At 41.6% G+C, this 16,058-nt stretch overlaps 1 protein-coding gene across 6 annotated transcripts in view; it reads right to left on the bottom strand.

The window, feature by feature from the left end:
• The window catches only part of POMK (protein O-mannose kinase), a 68,224-nt gene that overhangs the window by 19,034 nt on the left and 33,132 nt on the right, over nt 1-16,058 (bottom strand). For 2 of the 6 annotated variants that reach the window (XM_017545980.2, XM_017545979.2), the window contains exon 5: nt 14,460-15,251. In XM_017545980.2, coding sequence (XP_017401469.1) covers nt 14,481-15,251 — 771 coding nt within the window. In that variant the 3' untranslated portion in view covers nt 14,460-14,480. Of the gene's footprint in view, nt 1-1,662; nt 1,689-6,217; nt 7,163-14,415; nt 15,252-16,058 lie in introns of those variants that run through there. The other 4 variants (XM_037744770.1, XM_037744773.1, XM_037744772.1 and 1 more) reach the window with 3 other exon arrangements.

Here is a 16,058-nt window from a genome sequence, read left to right as displayed (position 1 = left end):
GCTCCAAATTTTGTTCACACAAGTATATCTTTCTCTATTATTAAAGACCATAAATAGTTTAAAATGTTTCCTTGACTCTGAAAAACAAAACAAAGATTGGCAACATTCCCAGCAAGTTAAAAAGGTTGCTTCAGCTTTCTGAGTTCAGTCCGTTTAGTTCTTGTTTTGCTTGATATTTGTGAACACTTCATCTCTTTATGAGTCCTATACATTTTCCTTTATGCCAATGTTCCAATCTCCAAAGTTATCAGAAACCTGCATTTGAGAGTACCTATCAAAGTCCTATGGCTTATTATAAACCATCTTTTGAAAAGGATTCAAACAACACAACAATTGTCTGTGAATAGCAAAATGTCCAGGGTAGTTGCCGTTAAAAACACGATTAACAAAGAAGTTTGGTTATCTCCATCGTTTACAATAACTTAACATAACAACCTTAATTATGATTGATAGCATATACTTGGACATTACGATTTATTAAATCCCATACAATTTTGGAACATATATTAGCATTATTCACAAAAATATAACCTAAAGAAAACTGAACATCATTTTGGCAATCCCATGTACCTAAACATGTCAAATGACCTTGTTCCCCTATTTTTCAGGATGTTTCAGGTACCCTCTGAACCATCCAAAAAGCCAGACTTCAGGAAAGACAATTTTGAAACTGAAGTTTGATTTTAGGAAAGCTGTTAAATATATTTGAAGTTTAAAACACTTGATGTAATGAAATAGAATTCCAGATTACCATAAATTATTTATTTTGCCAAAATGATGACTCAGAAATTTTAAAGATGCAAAAACCTTTTATAACCCTCTACAGATTTTGCCAGAGCAGATTAGTGCTTTAAGAATACTTTGCTTTGCTTTTATTTCAATGCTTAATTTACAGAAAAACCATATAATACCCTTTTGAATTTAGTCAATATGTTCACATAGAGAATCCCTTTGCAAGATTAATTTTCACAATGCTTCCACCACTTGTTTGAACCTTCAACTTCATCCCATCTAATTTAAAACAATCTTTGGCAGGGTACAGTGGCTCATGCCTGTAATCCCAGCATTTTGGGAGGACGAGGAGGCGGATCACCTGAGGTCAGGAGAATGAGACCAGCCTGGCCAACATGGCGAAACACTTTCTCTACTAAAAATATAAAAATTAGCTGGGCGTGGTAGTGCACATCTACAATCCCAGTTACTTGAGAGGCTGAGGCAGGAGAATCACTTGAACCCAGGAGGTGGAGGTTGCAGTGAGCTGAGATTGAGCCACTGCACTCCAGCCTGGGCGACAGAGTGAGACGCTGTCTCAGAAAACAAATTATTTAAAATAATTTTTTAAAAAATTCCTTTAGCCCTAGGCAAAAATTTACATTTCATGCCTTTTTATAACCTTTTACAAAAAAACATTTGGCCAAGCGCCATGGCTCACACCTGTCATCCCAACACTTTGGGAGGCTGCAGTGGGTGGATCACAAGGTCAGGAGTTTGACCAGCCTAGCCAACATGGAAAAACCCCATCTCTACTAAAAATACAAAAATTAGACAGGCGTGGTGACACTCCCTGCAATCCCAACTACTCAGGAGGCTGAGGCAGGAGAATCGCTTAAACCCAGGAAGCAGAGGTTTCAGTGAGCTGGGATTGCACCACTGCACTTCAGCCTGGGCAACAGAGCAAGACTCTGTCCCTAAAAAACAAAACAAAAAACATTTTACTGTTCTTGCACACCTTGCATGTAAATCTATTTCCAGCGGTCTCAACTACATGTTATAATAGTTAACTCCTACCAATTTTTAACTTTAATGTAATACCTGGTAAGTTGTTTTGTGTGCTAGGTGCAGCCAAGATTTGACTCCTAGCACAATTAGGAGTGTGGCTAGTTCTATATGTTCCCAGGCCTTAACAGTTGTGAAACCAGAAAATCAAATAGTTCTCAAAACCAAAAAGCAGTTTATAACCTTAAAACACTTGGCAAACCTTGCATCTGACCTGCACAATTTAGTCCGCCTATTTACATTTTGATGGCATCTGCTTTTTACCAATAATTTTTAAAGCTGTTTTTATTTCTCAAAGATTAAAGTCACATGAACTGAAAGATACCGCTACTTTTATTTTCTCTTTTAAAAAATATTTGATCTAAGCACTTGTCTTTTTCTAGGCCAAATTAATTAGAGCTCTTTTTACAGACATCATACATAACACATATATAGTTACACAGGCAGGCAGAAGAAAACCAGTCGCTGGGACAGACCCTTTAAGAGACAGGGCTAGGAAAATATGCAGATATCAAACTAGAAAGGAACTCATTCCCTAAGGCAGAATTGCTAAACAAAGCCATACGAGGGTACTCGAGGCCAAGACCCAGGTTGTAAAACAACATGGAGGCCTGCAGTGAAGTTCCCTAGGAACCACACAGACAGGCAAAGCACATCAGTGTGCAGGCCAGTTGGGAGTTTCTCTGGGGACCCTTTCCCACCTGGCTGTCTCAGAAAGATAAGCATTAAATTATAAGGATTGAGAGCTGGAAGGGAGGAGAATCTTAAGGGCTTCACTGGCAATATTTCATTGCTTAAGTGGGTGATAGGGTGCATCCTGTGTTATATTTTATACTTTTTTGGGTGTCTGAATTATTTGATAATTTTTTAAAGCTACAAGACAGTGTGATTAGTGCTGTTAGGAGAAGGACAAGATGCTAAGGTGGCATTTGACAGAAGAACCCAGGCTTGTCTGGGAAGGCTTACAGGGGGACTGTCATTTAAGTTAGCCAGGAGGAAGCAGGAAGAGTGTTCCCAGAAGAAGGAACAGCCTTTCCAACAGCCCAGAGAACGTGTTACTTAATGAAGGAACTGAAAGAAATCTGGGGCAAATAGAGCAGGGTTCTGTGATGGGAGAGGGGAGTCAGGAGGTGAACTAGACAGCAGAGTTGAGTACAGGCTTCTTCCTAAGTACGGTAGAAGCTGGTGGTGAGTTCGAAGGTGGGAATAACTCTGGAAGTAATGGTCATGGGCTATCTCACAAACTCAAGTTCAGTCAAATGATTTTTCTCAAAGCCCCTATGCCAGAATGTCAGGAAGTCTAGGTACTCCCTTTCGTCTTTGCCCCCTGCCCCATTGTTCAAAATCGAGGAGCTGAAGGACGCTGGCATCAGAGAGATCTGGCAAGGCCACGGCCAATTAGTCTTCTTCTGCCTAACATACAGCAGCACCTCTCTCTGGCCCAGCCTGGCGTAAGCCACAGGAGTCACTGAGTGAATGTGCCCTTCTCTTTTCGCTTGGAGGCCAGCTTTGTCACACCCTCCATGTTCAGGAGAGTCTGTAGTTCCTGTCTTAGGGCTGTGCATAGCATAGCTGTTCCTGTACCTGAAAGACCCTTCCCCACCCAGACATCTCATGGCTCCTCCCTCACTTCATTCAGGCCTTAGGTCGACTGCTGCCTCATTTAAGGGGGTCTTCCACAAAACCCCATCTAAAGCTAAATCGTGCTGGAGCCCCGATCCTGCTTTTCTTCATTACACTAATCTCTGTCATTATGTGTATTTTCCTGCCCCACTTGTACTAGAATGTACGTTCCATGAACGCAAAGAGTTTGTCCTGCGGGCAAGAACCTTCTCATTAGACTATAATACATCAACAACAGCTCCAAAACCTCATGGCTTACCCCGACAAAAATCCCTTTCCTGTTCACACTAATGCTCACAGCAGAAGCGGCAGTAGGAGGACAAGGTAGCAAATCCTACACTGGCTCTTCAAGCACCTGCCTAGAAGAGATGTCTATGATTTCTTCCACATTTATCTGACCAGAGCAAGACATATGGCTCCATGTGACCAATAGATTCAACACCTGTTCAATTCTCAGCAACTAGAAAAAGAGGGAACTTCCGGCCAGGCACAGTAGCTCACGCCTGTAATCCTAGCATTTGGGAGGCTGAGGTGGGTGCATCACCCGAGGTCGGGAGTTCGAGACCAGCCAGACCAACATGGAGAAAGCCCGTCTCTACTAAAAATACAAAAATTAGCCAGGCTTGGTGGCGCATGCGTAATCCCACTACGCGGGAGGCTGAGGCAAGAGACTCGCTTAAACCTGAGAGGCATAAGCTGTGGTGAGCTGACATCGCACCATTGCACTCCAACCTGGGCAACAAGAGTGAAACTCCATCTCAAAAAAAGAAGGAAAGAAAAAGAGAGAACTTTCTCAGTATGATAAAGGCATCTCCAAAAAACAGCTAACATGACATTTACAAAGACTGAATGCTTCCCTCGGTGGATCAAGAACAATGCAAGGATATGCAATAAGGCAAAGTAATAAAAAGCATACAAACTGGCTCCATTCAAAGACAGCCTGATTGTACATGAGGAAAATCTTAAGGAATCTACCCCTCAAAAAGCTACTGGAAACTAATAAGTTTGTGAAGGTCACAGAATTCAAAGTCAACATACAAAAATCAATTTTATTTTTATTTTCTGGATGTAACTGGATGTTGACACTGAAAAAACTGGAATTTACAGAATTTTTTTTCTTATAAAATGGAATTTTTTTTTTTTTTTTAGACAGAGTTTTGCTCTTGTCACCGAGGTTGGAGTGCAATGGGACCATCTTGGCTCACTATAACCTCCCCCTCCTGGGTTCAAGCAATTCTCCTGCCTCAGACTCTTGAGGAGCTGGGACTACAGGCATGCGCCACTACACCCAGCTAATTTTTTTGTATTTTAGTAGAGACGGGTTTTCACCATTTTGGCCAGGCTAGTCTCAAACTCCTGACCTCAGGTGATCTGCCCACCTCAGCCTTCCAAAGTGGGAATTTTTAAAATTTAACAAAACAGGTACAAGATGAGAACACAGAAAACTACAAAACATTTGAATGAAATTAAAGAATACCTAAAAAGTTGGAGAGATATACTGTGTTCGTAGATTGGAAGAATCATTACTGTTAGGATGCCAGTTCTCTCTAAATTGATCTTTAACTTCAGTGCAATCCCAGTCAAAATTCAAGGAGTTTTTGTTGTTGTTGTTGTTGTTGTTTTTGTTAAAACTGACAAGCTGATTCTAAAACTTTATGTGGAAATGCAAAGGACCTAGAATGGCCAAAACAATTTTGAAAAATAACAAAGTTGCAGGTCTTTGTTAACCTGATGTTAAGATTGACTAAAAAGGGACAGGATAGAGAGCCTAGAAATAAACACACACATTGGCTTTTTCGCCAAGCTGCCAAAGGAATTTAATAAAGGAAAGGATAAACTTGTCAATAAATAATGCTGCAACAACTGGATATCCACATGGAAAGAACCTTGATTCTAACCTCACACCACATACAAAACTGAACTAAAAATAGATTACTGATCACAACAAAAAAGCTAAAACTATGAAACTTCTGGAAGAAAATACAGGAGAAAATCTCCATAACCTTGGATTAGGCAAAGATTTCTTAAATAGCACATAAACCATTAAAAAAGAAAAGCTGTCATGAAAGACATTGCTAAGAAAATGGAAAGCCAAGTCACAATGAGAAAATATATGTAAAACATATACCTGAAAAAAAGTCTTAATCCCAGAATTTATAGCGAACTCTTACAATCCAATAATAAAGCAAATGAATTTATTTTAAAATGGGCAAAAGATTCATGTATCAAAAAATATATGAACTGCCAATAAACATGAAAAGGTACCTAGCATCATCTGATATTAGGAAAATACAACTTAAAACTACACTGAATTCCGGCATTTCAGGAGGCCAAGGCAGAAGGATTTCTCGAGCCCAGGAGTTCAAGACCAGCCTAGGTAACACAGTAAGACGCCATCTCTACAAAAAATACAAAAATTAGCTGAGCATAGTGGCATGCATCAGCTTCTTGGGAGGCTGAGGTGAGAGAATTGCTGGAGCCTTAAGGAGGCTGAGGCTGCAGTAAGCCATGATTGTGCCACTGCACTCCAGCCTGGGCAACAGAGCAAGGCCCTCAAAAAAATAAAAATAAAACCATCTACACTGAAAACTAATCACACCCACTAAAACAGCTAAAATTAAATAGGCTAACATAAATAACAAGTGTTAGCAAAGATGTGGATCAAATGGAACTCGTATACTGCTAGGGGAAAATAAAATGGTACAACTACTTTGGAAAACAGTTGCAAATCTATGAAATTAAACATATACTGACATATGACCATCTGACCAATCAGGTATTTGCTCAAAACAAATGAAAACAATTGTTACACAAAGACTTGTATTTTAAGGTTAACAGCAGTTTTATTCATAATAACCTCAACCTGGAAACAATGCAATATCCATCAGCAGGTAAATGAAGAGTGTGGTACAGCCATACCATGGAATAACTGTGCACCAATAGATATAACCTACTGATACATGCAACAACATAGATGAACCTCAAAAACATTACACTGAACAAAAGCAGACAGACACAAAATATATATACTACACTATATGCTATGGTTTAAATCCCTCCAAAATTCATGTTGAAACTTAATCTCCAATGCAATAGTAATAAGAAGTGGGTCTTTGGAGGTATAATCAGGTCATGAGAGCTCTTCCATGGTAAATGAGCTTAAGCCCTTTGAGAGCGGCTGCACACAGCATTTGCCCCCACCTTTTTTTATTTTTTATTTTTTGCCCATCTGCCCCATCTACCATGTGAGGACACAGTGTTCAAGGCACTATCATCAAAGAAGAAACTGGGCCCTCAGACACCAAACCTGCTAGCGCCTAGATCATGACGTTTTCAGCATCCAGAACTGTGAGAAATAAATTCCTATAATGTATAATACCCAGTCTCAGGTATTTTGTTACAGCACCACAAACAGACTTAGATACTGTATGATTCCATTACTGGAACTCTAGAAAAGAAATTCTAATTTTTCTAAAAAGAAAGGAGAGAGTCATTGCCTGGAGCCAGCAGAGGGGAAAGGATTGATTGGGATGGGAAACCGAGGAATTTGCCAGTGTGATAGAACTGTTTTGTCTCTTCACCTATGGGGATAGTGACACAAGTACATAAATGTATCAAAACTCCTTGAACACTTAAAACTGTTGCATTTTATTATACAATGAGTCAATAAGTGGAGTTTTTTAAAACTCAATTATATTTCTTCCTGGAGCAAAGAATGACTCTGAGGTTTCTGGCTTGGGAAATCAGATGCATGCTATGCCACCTATAGATGAGGAAACACAAAGCAGATTCTGAAGGAAACATAAAAAGCAGATTATCTGGGAAATCTTGAGCTTGAGATGTTCTTTAGAAAAATGTTCATTTAAATATCTTCTCCATTTGTTAATTGGGCTGTTTGGATTTTGCGTTGAATTACAGGAATTCTATATGATCACTGTATGAACCTGCAAATAAAATAGATGTAAAGGTCTGGAGAAATAAGAATTTGGGAAAAATCCGCACATATATGGCAAGTGAAGTCATGGCAGAGAATGAGATCACCCAGGTAATGTGTTTAAGGCTAACAACAGAACCTTCAGCAGCACCAGGGATGGACAGAGACTGAGAAGCCAGAGTGACAGGAAAACTAGGAGAGTATTATGTCACAGAAGCCAAGGCTTGTATATTACAAGGAGAAAACAACAAAAGATTATCCACTCAAAGCCGGGCACAGTGACTCACCCACGTAATCCCAGCACTTTGGGAGGCTGAGGCAAGCGGATCACAAGGTCAGGAGTTCGAAACCAGCCTGACCAACATGGTGAAACCCCATCTCTACTAAAAATACGAAAATTAGCTGGATGTAGTGGTGAGTGGTGTGCACCTGTAATCCCAGCTACTCTAGAGGCTGAGATAGGAGAATGGCTTGAACCTAGAAGGAGGAGGTCACAGTGAGCCTAGATCACGCCACTGCACTCCAGCCTGGGCAACAGACACTCTGTCTCACAAAAAAAAAAAAAAAAAAAAAAATAAAAAATAAAAATATTATCCACTTAAATAAGCTACCCAGTCCTTAGGAACCCAGTGACAGCAGTTTCAGGGCAGTAGTAATAGCAAAGGTAAAGGAGTCAAAGGAATATAAAGAAGTATAGGCATTTCAACAAATAATGCTGGGATACTTGGACAGCCAAATGCAAAAGAACGATGTTTGACAATGACTTTAAATCATATACAAAAATTAAATCAAAGACCTTAATGGCTCAAAGACCTTAATGTAATAGCAAAAACTATAAAATTCTTAGAAGAAAACATCAGAGTAAATCTTCATGACCCTGGATTTGGCAATGGATTCTTAGATGCAACACCAAAAGCATGAGCAACCAAAGAAAAATGCAGATACATTTGACTTCATAAAAAATTAAAACTTTGTGTATCAAAAGACACTACAAAGAAAGTGAGGACAACCCACCTGGAAGAAAATAGCTGCAAATCACATATCTGATAAGGAACTAGTATAAGGAATACATAAAGAACTCCTACAACTCGACAACAACAAAATAACCTGATTTGTAAATGGGCAAATTTAAAAACTGACAAAAAATCTGAATAGACATTTTTCCCAGGAAGATATACAAATAGCCAATAAGCATATGAATAGGTACAAGGTCATTAGTCATCAGGAAAATGCATATCAAAACCACAGTGAGTCCTGTATTCATGTACTGGAAGCCTTAATAGTGGTAAGATGTCAATACTACCCAAAGCACTCTACAGATTCAATGCATTATCTATCAGATTCCTAATGGCAGAATCCCAAAAATATCAAAATCCATCTAAAGTATATGAAATCACATGGGACCCTGAACAGCCAAAATAATATTAAAAAAGAAAAAGTTGACGTCTCACACTTCTGAATTTCAGAAAGTACTACAAAACTATGGTAATCAAAAAACCGTGAGCCTGGCTCTCAACTTCTCCACAACAAAGGACCAAAAAAGCAAGGAGATAACCACGAGTCAGGTAGAGCACCAAAGACAGAACACTTTAATTCAGCAGGGAAGTGACAGGGAACCTCTGAGGCGCAAAAGGAGCAGTAAACAAAGCAGCTAGTGTGTCTTGGATTGGCTCAGAGGCAGGAAGGACATCTCATTTCAAGGAAAAGAAAAGTGAAAGAACCCCAGTGGTCCACATTCCCAGGACAGATGCTGGCACCCACAGAGGATGCCATCAGCCTTCACAGGCCCTAAGCCCAGTATACAGAGCTGCCTGGACTCCATGCAAATGTGTTGTTCCAGAAAGGGAATTCCACTGGATCCTACTCACATCTCAAGAAACATGCTGCTGTGGCACCATTTTAAGAGCCTAGCCCCCACCAGATTATATCCTGTCTTGGGGTCCAATAGCCCCTGCAGTCCACATCCCTGAGCCCCCAGGAACACCCTCCCACATCCAACCAGAAAGCTGCAATATCACAACCACCCAGCAATACAGCCAGGTTTCCAGTACTTTCACCCATATAGCGTCTTATATCCCAGGGAACAGGCAGCGTAGCACACTAGGGAGGCTGCCCCCAGGAAAAAGGGAGCTGAAGCTCCCAGAATCTGGAAGCCACCTTCCCAACACCAATGACACCAAGAGAACCCTGCCCCTCTCAGCAGGGCAACAGCACACCTGCATGCACCTTCAGGGGACCTGAAGACCAGTGTGTCCATATGTAACATCCAAGAACCTAAAGACAGCCCTGCCCTACCCACTGCCACCAGTGTTCTCAGGTGCCATCTTTCCTTCGTGCCACTGCTGGTGCCTACATGCTGTCAGGGGGCCTGAGGACTGGCCCACCCCATCCAACACCACTGGTGCCCACACACATAATCCCAAGGCCTGAACAGGCCCGCCCCACCTACCACCACCAGTGCCCACCCAAGTGCATCACCTAGGGAATGGAAACTAGCCCATTCATCCTGCCACAGGTACTGCCAACAGCTGTGATTGCCACCTGAGGGTCCAATGTCCAGCCCACTGCTGCTACTGCCAGCACCATAAATTTTGCCTTGGGCCTTGAGGACCAGCCGACCTGGGCCCCCCACTACCATTCACTACCAGCGCTTACACCAGCTGGGGTCCTAAAGACCTGCATGCTCAGCCCATCACCAGCCACCACAGCTAATGCCTGCACATGTCACAAAAAGGCCCAGGGACTGGCCCCTCTGGCACCCCTGTGCCCAGAAAAGCCCCGCAACAGCCTCAGCTAACAAAGACAGCTTAAGCCACTGAGGACTCACAGTGACACTGACTACAGCTGAAGAAATCATTGATGTTGTGCTCAACAGAATCAAAGCCAAAACATCCTACTCAGCCAAAACTATAGATATGCCTACACAAAAGTATTTCCTTACGAAAGCCAATCCACAAAATTGAAAGAAGCAACTATTCCACTAGATGAATAGATATCAATGTTAAGGACACAAGAAACATGAAAAAGCAAGGAAACTTGCTCCAAAGAGATACAATACCTCCAGAGAGATACCTCCAAAGAAACACAATGATTCTCCAGTAACACATCCAAAAGAAAAGGAAATCCATAAAAATGCATGAAAAAGGCCAAACATGGTGGTTCACGCCTATAATCCCAGCCCTTTGGGAGGCCGAGGCAGGCAGATCACCTGAGGTCAGGAGTTCAAGACCAGCCTGACCAACATGGAGAAACCCCATCTCTATTAAAAAATACAAAATTAGCTAGGCATGGTGGTGCATCCCTGTAATCTCAGCTACTAAGGAGGCGGAGGCAGGACAATTGCTTGAACCCAGAAGGCGGAGGTTGCAGTAAGCCAAGATCACACCATTGCACTCCAGTCTGGGCAACAAAAGTGAAACTCTGTCTCAAATAATAAAAATAATAAAATGCCTGAAAAAGAATTCAAAATAATGATCTTAGGGAAATTCAGCAAGTTACAAGAGAACACAGATAATACAAATAAATTAGGAAAACAATTCATGATCTGAATAAGGCATTCAACAGAGATAGACATAGAAAAATAACCAAACAAATCATGGAACTGAAAAATTCAATGAATAAAATTTTAAAATACAACTAGAGAAAGCAAAACAAAGATTTTCTGAATTTGAAGACAGGTCTTTTGGAGTAATCCAGTCAGACCAAAAAAATGGGACATCACCAAGCGAACACATATTTAAATTGTGAGTGTTTCAGAAGAAGAGGTGAGAAAAGGCATAGAAAACCTATTTAGCAAAATAATAGTCAAAAATTTCTTAAGTCTTACAAGAGATACAGACATCCAGATACAGGATGCTCAGTGATCCCCAAAAAAATTCAAATCAAAAAGGTCTTCTGCAAGGCACATTACAGTCAAACTGTCAAAAGTCAAAGACAGAATTCTAAAAACAGCAAGCGGAAAAGCATCAAGTCACATATGAGACTTTCCTGTAAAAAATTTTAAAAAAAAGACACCACCTTACAGGTCAGGGGAGAATGATAAAATATATTGGAGTGCTGAAGCAAAACTGCCAGCCAAGAATACTAAACTAAGTAAAGCTATCCTTCAAAATTGAAGGGGAAATAAAGTCTTTCCCAGAAAAGTAAAAACTGAGGGAAGGAGGACCCAGGCCCTCGGAGGAGCCTCAAAGTGCCTCATCATGCAGGCCCTGTGAAAGAGTGCCATCAAGAGTCCCTCAGGGTTCAGGAGTCGCCTCTGGTGTCCCAGAACAGCCAGCGACTGCAACCAAGGGCAGGAAGAGCAACAGGAGGGCTGCCCAGGCCCAGTTAGAAGATCAGATCATGGCCGCCCAAGAAATGGAGCATGGGGAAAGGGATCCAAAAACTGATGAGCATGAGGAAAGAAAACCTTTTGCAGAAACAGATGAGGAAGACAAGGGGGTTGATGTACAGCAGCTACAAGTAATTGCAGCTGCCATTAAACAGGGTCTTGCTGCACACACACACACACACACACACACACACACAAAGGTTTCAAATGTATACAAAAGTTTGCATCGACACTGAGAACAGAGCTAAACGTATTTTGAGAACACAAAAGGCAGAAATGCAGTTGCTGACTTTGCTTTAAGAATACAACATAGACATGCAGAAGACTGAGGAGTGGAAGAAAAACCAAAATATTTCAAGAGCAACAAAAGAGGTGGCAACAAGTTAGCATTGTTAGAAGACAGCAACTGAAAGAGATTAAGCTGCTACATGAAAAATTCATGAAGAGTATCATGAAACAACTCTTTTCGGTGAAGAAAGTCAACTTAAAAAACAAATCACCAAGTTCCAAGATAAAACTGTATAGAAGACACTGCAGCAAGAGTTGGCACTGATTCCTAACTCGAGCTACACTAAACCACACGATAGTGTTTTGATATTCTTGCGCAAATCAGTATATCTCTTCTATCATTAGTCTGTTTGTTAAATGCCAGACCTCATTTCTGTGATCTGCTGAATGAACCCTAGACAGTTATGTGAGAAAGGAGCAAATGCAGTTATATACATGGTCAGTTCAATTTTAACATTAATGATAACTTAGTTTAAAGAAAAAAAAAAGGCCAGGCGCAGTGGCTCACGCCTGTAATCCCAGCACTTTGGGAGGCCAACACAGGTGGATCACGAGGTCAGAAGTTTGAGACCAACCTGACCAACATGGTGAAACCGTCTCTACCAAAAATACAAAAATTAGCCAGGCGAAGTGGTACACACCTGTAATCCCAGCTACTCGGAAGGCTGAGGCAGGAGAATCGCTTGAACCCAAGAGGCAGAGGTTGCAGTGAGCCGAGATTGTGCCACTGCCCTCCAGCCTGGGCGACACAGCAAGACGCCGTCTCAAAACAACAACAACAGGGAATCATCACAACTAGATTAGCCCTACAAGCAATGCTTAAGGCAATCCTACATCTGGAAGAGAAAGACAGCCATATCACCCTGAATGCGCCCAATCTCATCTGATCTTGGAAGAGACAAAATGGTATCTACCATCATGAAAACACACAAAAGCTTAAAAGTCACTGGTAGAGCAGATCCAGAAATAACAAAAAGGAGTCAAACATTATGACTATTTAAAAAAAAAAAAACCCACCAAATTATAAAGTAAACAATATAAAAGAAGATAGGTGAAAACCTGTCTCTATTAAAAATACAAAAATTAGTCAGGCATGGTGGTGGGCACCTGTAATCCCAGCTACTTGGGAGGTTGAGGCAGGAGATGCTTGAACTCGGGAAGTGGAGATTGCAGTGAGCCAAGATCACGCCACTGCACTCCAGCCTGGGAGACAGAGCAAGACTCCATCTCAAAAAAGAAAACAGAAGATAGAAGATAGGAACAAAATATATACAAGACAATCAGAAAACAACAGAAGCACAGGACTAAGTTCTCACCTATCAATAAAAACCTTGAATGTAAATAATTTAAATTCTCCAATTAAAAGATATAGACTAGCTGAATGGATTAAAAAAAAAGATTCAACTATATGTTACCTATAACAAACTCATTTCACATGTAAAAACACATATAGACTGAAAATGAACAGATGGAAAAAAATATTCCATGCAAATGGAAACCAAAAGAGTGCAGGAATAACTATACTTATACATAATAGACTTTAAGTCAGAAAACACAAAAAGGGACAAAGAAGATCATTACATAATGACAAAGGGATCAATTCAGTGAAAGGCCATAACATTTTAAATATATATGCACCCAATACCGAAGCACTCATATATAAACAATATATATGTGATATATAAACATTATTAGAACTAAAGAGAAAGACAGACCCTAATACAAATAATAGCTGGGGATTTTAACGCCTCACTTTCAGTATTGGGCAGATCATCTAGACAGAAACACTGGACTTAATCTACATTACAGATCAAATGGACCTAAAAGACATTTACAGAACCTTTCGTCCAACAGCTGCAGAATATACATTCTTCTCATCAGCACATGGACCATTCTCCAGCAGACCATATGTTAGACTCCAAAACAAGCCTCAACAAATTTTTAAAAATCTAAACCATATCAAGTACCTTCTCAGACCACAATAGAATAAAAGCAGAAATTAATAACAAGAGACACTTTGGAAACTGCAAATCCATGGAAATCTAACAACTGGCCAAACACGGTGACTTGTGTCGTAATCCTAGCATTATGGGAGGCCAAGGAGGGTGGATCACCTGAGGTCACGAGTTTGGGACCAACCTGGCCAACATGGTGAAATCCTGTCTCTATTAAAAATACAAAAATTAGCCAGGCGTGGTGGTGCACCTGTAATCCCAGCTACTCGGGAGGCTGAGATGGGAGAATTGCTTGAACCTGGGAGGTGGAGCCTGCAGTGAGCCAAGACCATGCCACTGCACTCCAGCCTAGGCATCAGATCAAGACCTCGTCTCAAAAAAAAAAAAATAAATAAGTCTAACAACCAATTCGGAACACATGCCAATGTACACGTGGATGTGAACAAAGAACCACATGGCTAAGCCATAAAAAACAATGAAACACAAAACTCAGGCAAAAAACTCCACCCTCAGAGTAGAATGCTGTAACTTCCATTCAGCCCTTCAATCCCACCTTCACTGGCTGGTCTGGTTTTCACAGCATTTCTCTTGCCTGAGACATCACGGTATCTCTAAGCGTATCCAAGACCTTCTGGTAGGTGTCCAGAATGTCCTGAGCAGTGGGTCTTTCTGAGGGAGTCTGGCTCTTGCATGCTTTGTGAATATCAAACAAATGAAATCGAACCATATCACTCCCTTCAACGTGCCCCAGAAGGAAACTGGAGATATCTGGGATCTTCCAAATGTCGATCTTCTCGTCATATGAGGGCATGAGATCATCGCGGAAAGGCATGTTCTCTCCATAGGGCCACAGTTGCTCTGGAGCCACAAAATCCCCATGCAGTTCCCTGTGGCCGCACTTTACCAGCGTCCCGGAGCTGTGGTTCACCAGGGGTAAGGCGTCCAAGTCATTTGCCACAATGCTGAAGTTGCTTGTCAGCAGATACTGGGACAGTGTCTTCGGCAGGTCGTTGGAGTCGCACATGACCCGCGTGCCCACGGGGCTGTGGTGCAGGTAATGAATGATGCTGACATAGTCCATGGCCAGCTGCAGCCTGTGCTGCCACGTGTTCACGTTTTGGTACTTTGAAAGATTTAGTATTTCTTCCAGGTTACTCAAGGAACCTAGAGGATGATATTCAGTAAGAATTGTGTTGTCATCCTCACAATAGCCAAGCAGCGTGACAACATGTGCACCTTGTAGAGATTTCAGCATCTGCAGTCCATGGAGGAAATCATCTTTCATCTCCAGGCTGGTGAGCCGTGAGAGAGCAACTTTGCGCTCCTTCCACTCAGACAGAAAGACCTGCAACAAAGCCACAGAGAACATCAAGCCTGAACTCTCACCTAATTTAGTGACCAGAAACAACATCCATCTTTTAAGTAGCAGGTGTTCTGCAGAAGACACAGAAATTAACGAGGGGCAGACTCTGTCTGAGCGTTGCTCTCCATCTAGTTATGAAGATGGTCTGATGAGCAAGCACGGCATTCAGCAAGGCAAGTGCCACATCAGTGAGTGGAACCTCAGGGCAGGAAGCGAATGCCTCTGGGCAGGACCCCAAGAACTGCTACAGAAGGTACTGGAAGGCTTCTGGAGGCTGGTCTTACAGGACGAGGGGGACTTGCAGATTCGATGTGGGTGGGGCAGGAGAGTGCTGGCTCAGGAGGGAAGACTCTGCATAACCACATGGCAGAGAGGAATGGCAAGTAGACTGCCAGTTCCAATGGACCACCGCACAGTGGGTGGGCAAGATGAGGAGGCAGGGGAGTGGCCTGGAAAAGAGGATGAGTGTGGAGACCCTGAAAAGCCTACATGAGGGTACAGAGCCCTGCCCATCAGATGTAACAATGTTACCCATTAATTTTAAAAGGTAGCATAGTAAATTATAAACAGGAATATTTACATGTAAGAAAAACATTTTTACATGTTCTGCGGTTTGGTGTTACTTCAGCTGTAATGACAGAAGCTGAAATGCTACACAAACACTAGACCTTCTCATATAGTCCACAGCTAATATAGAAGAGCAAGTGCACATTTCTGCCTTGGATTTCCGTCTTTCATTTGCTTGCAGGAAGCACTGTAATTAAGGAAAGAACCTCTGATATTTTGCTT

Source organism: Cebus imitator, unplaced genomic scaffold (genome assembly GCF_001604975.1).
Source record: "Cebus imitator isolate Cc_AM_T3 unplaced genomic scaffold, Cebus_imitator-1.0 Scaffold183, whole genome shotgun sequence".
NCBI lineage: Eukaryota > Metazoa > Chordata > Mammalia > Primates > Cebidae > Cebus > Cebus imitator.
The sequence above is the reverse complement of the archived record's forward strand: the minus strand, read 5'-3'. Positions and strand labels throughout refer to the sequence as shown.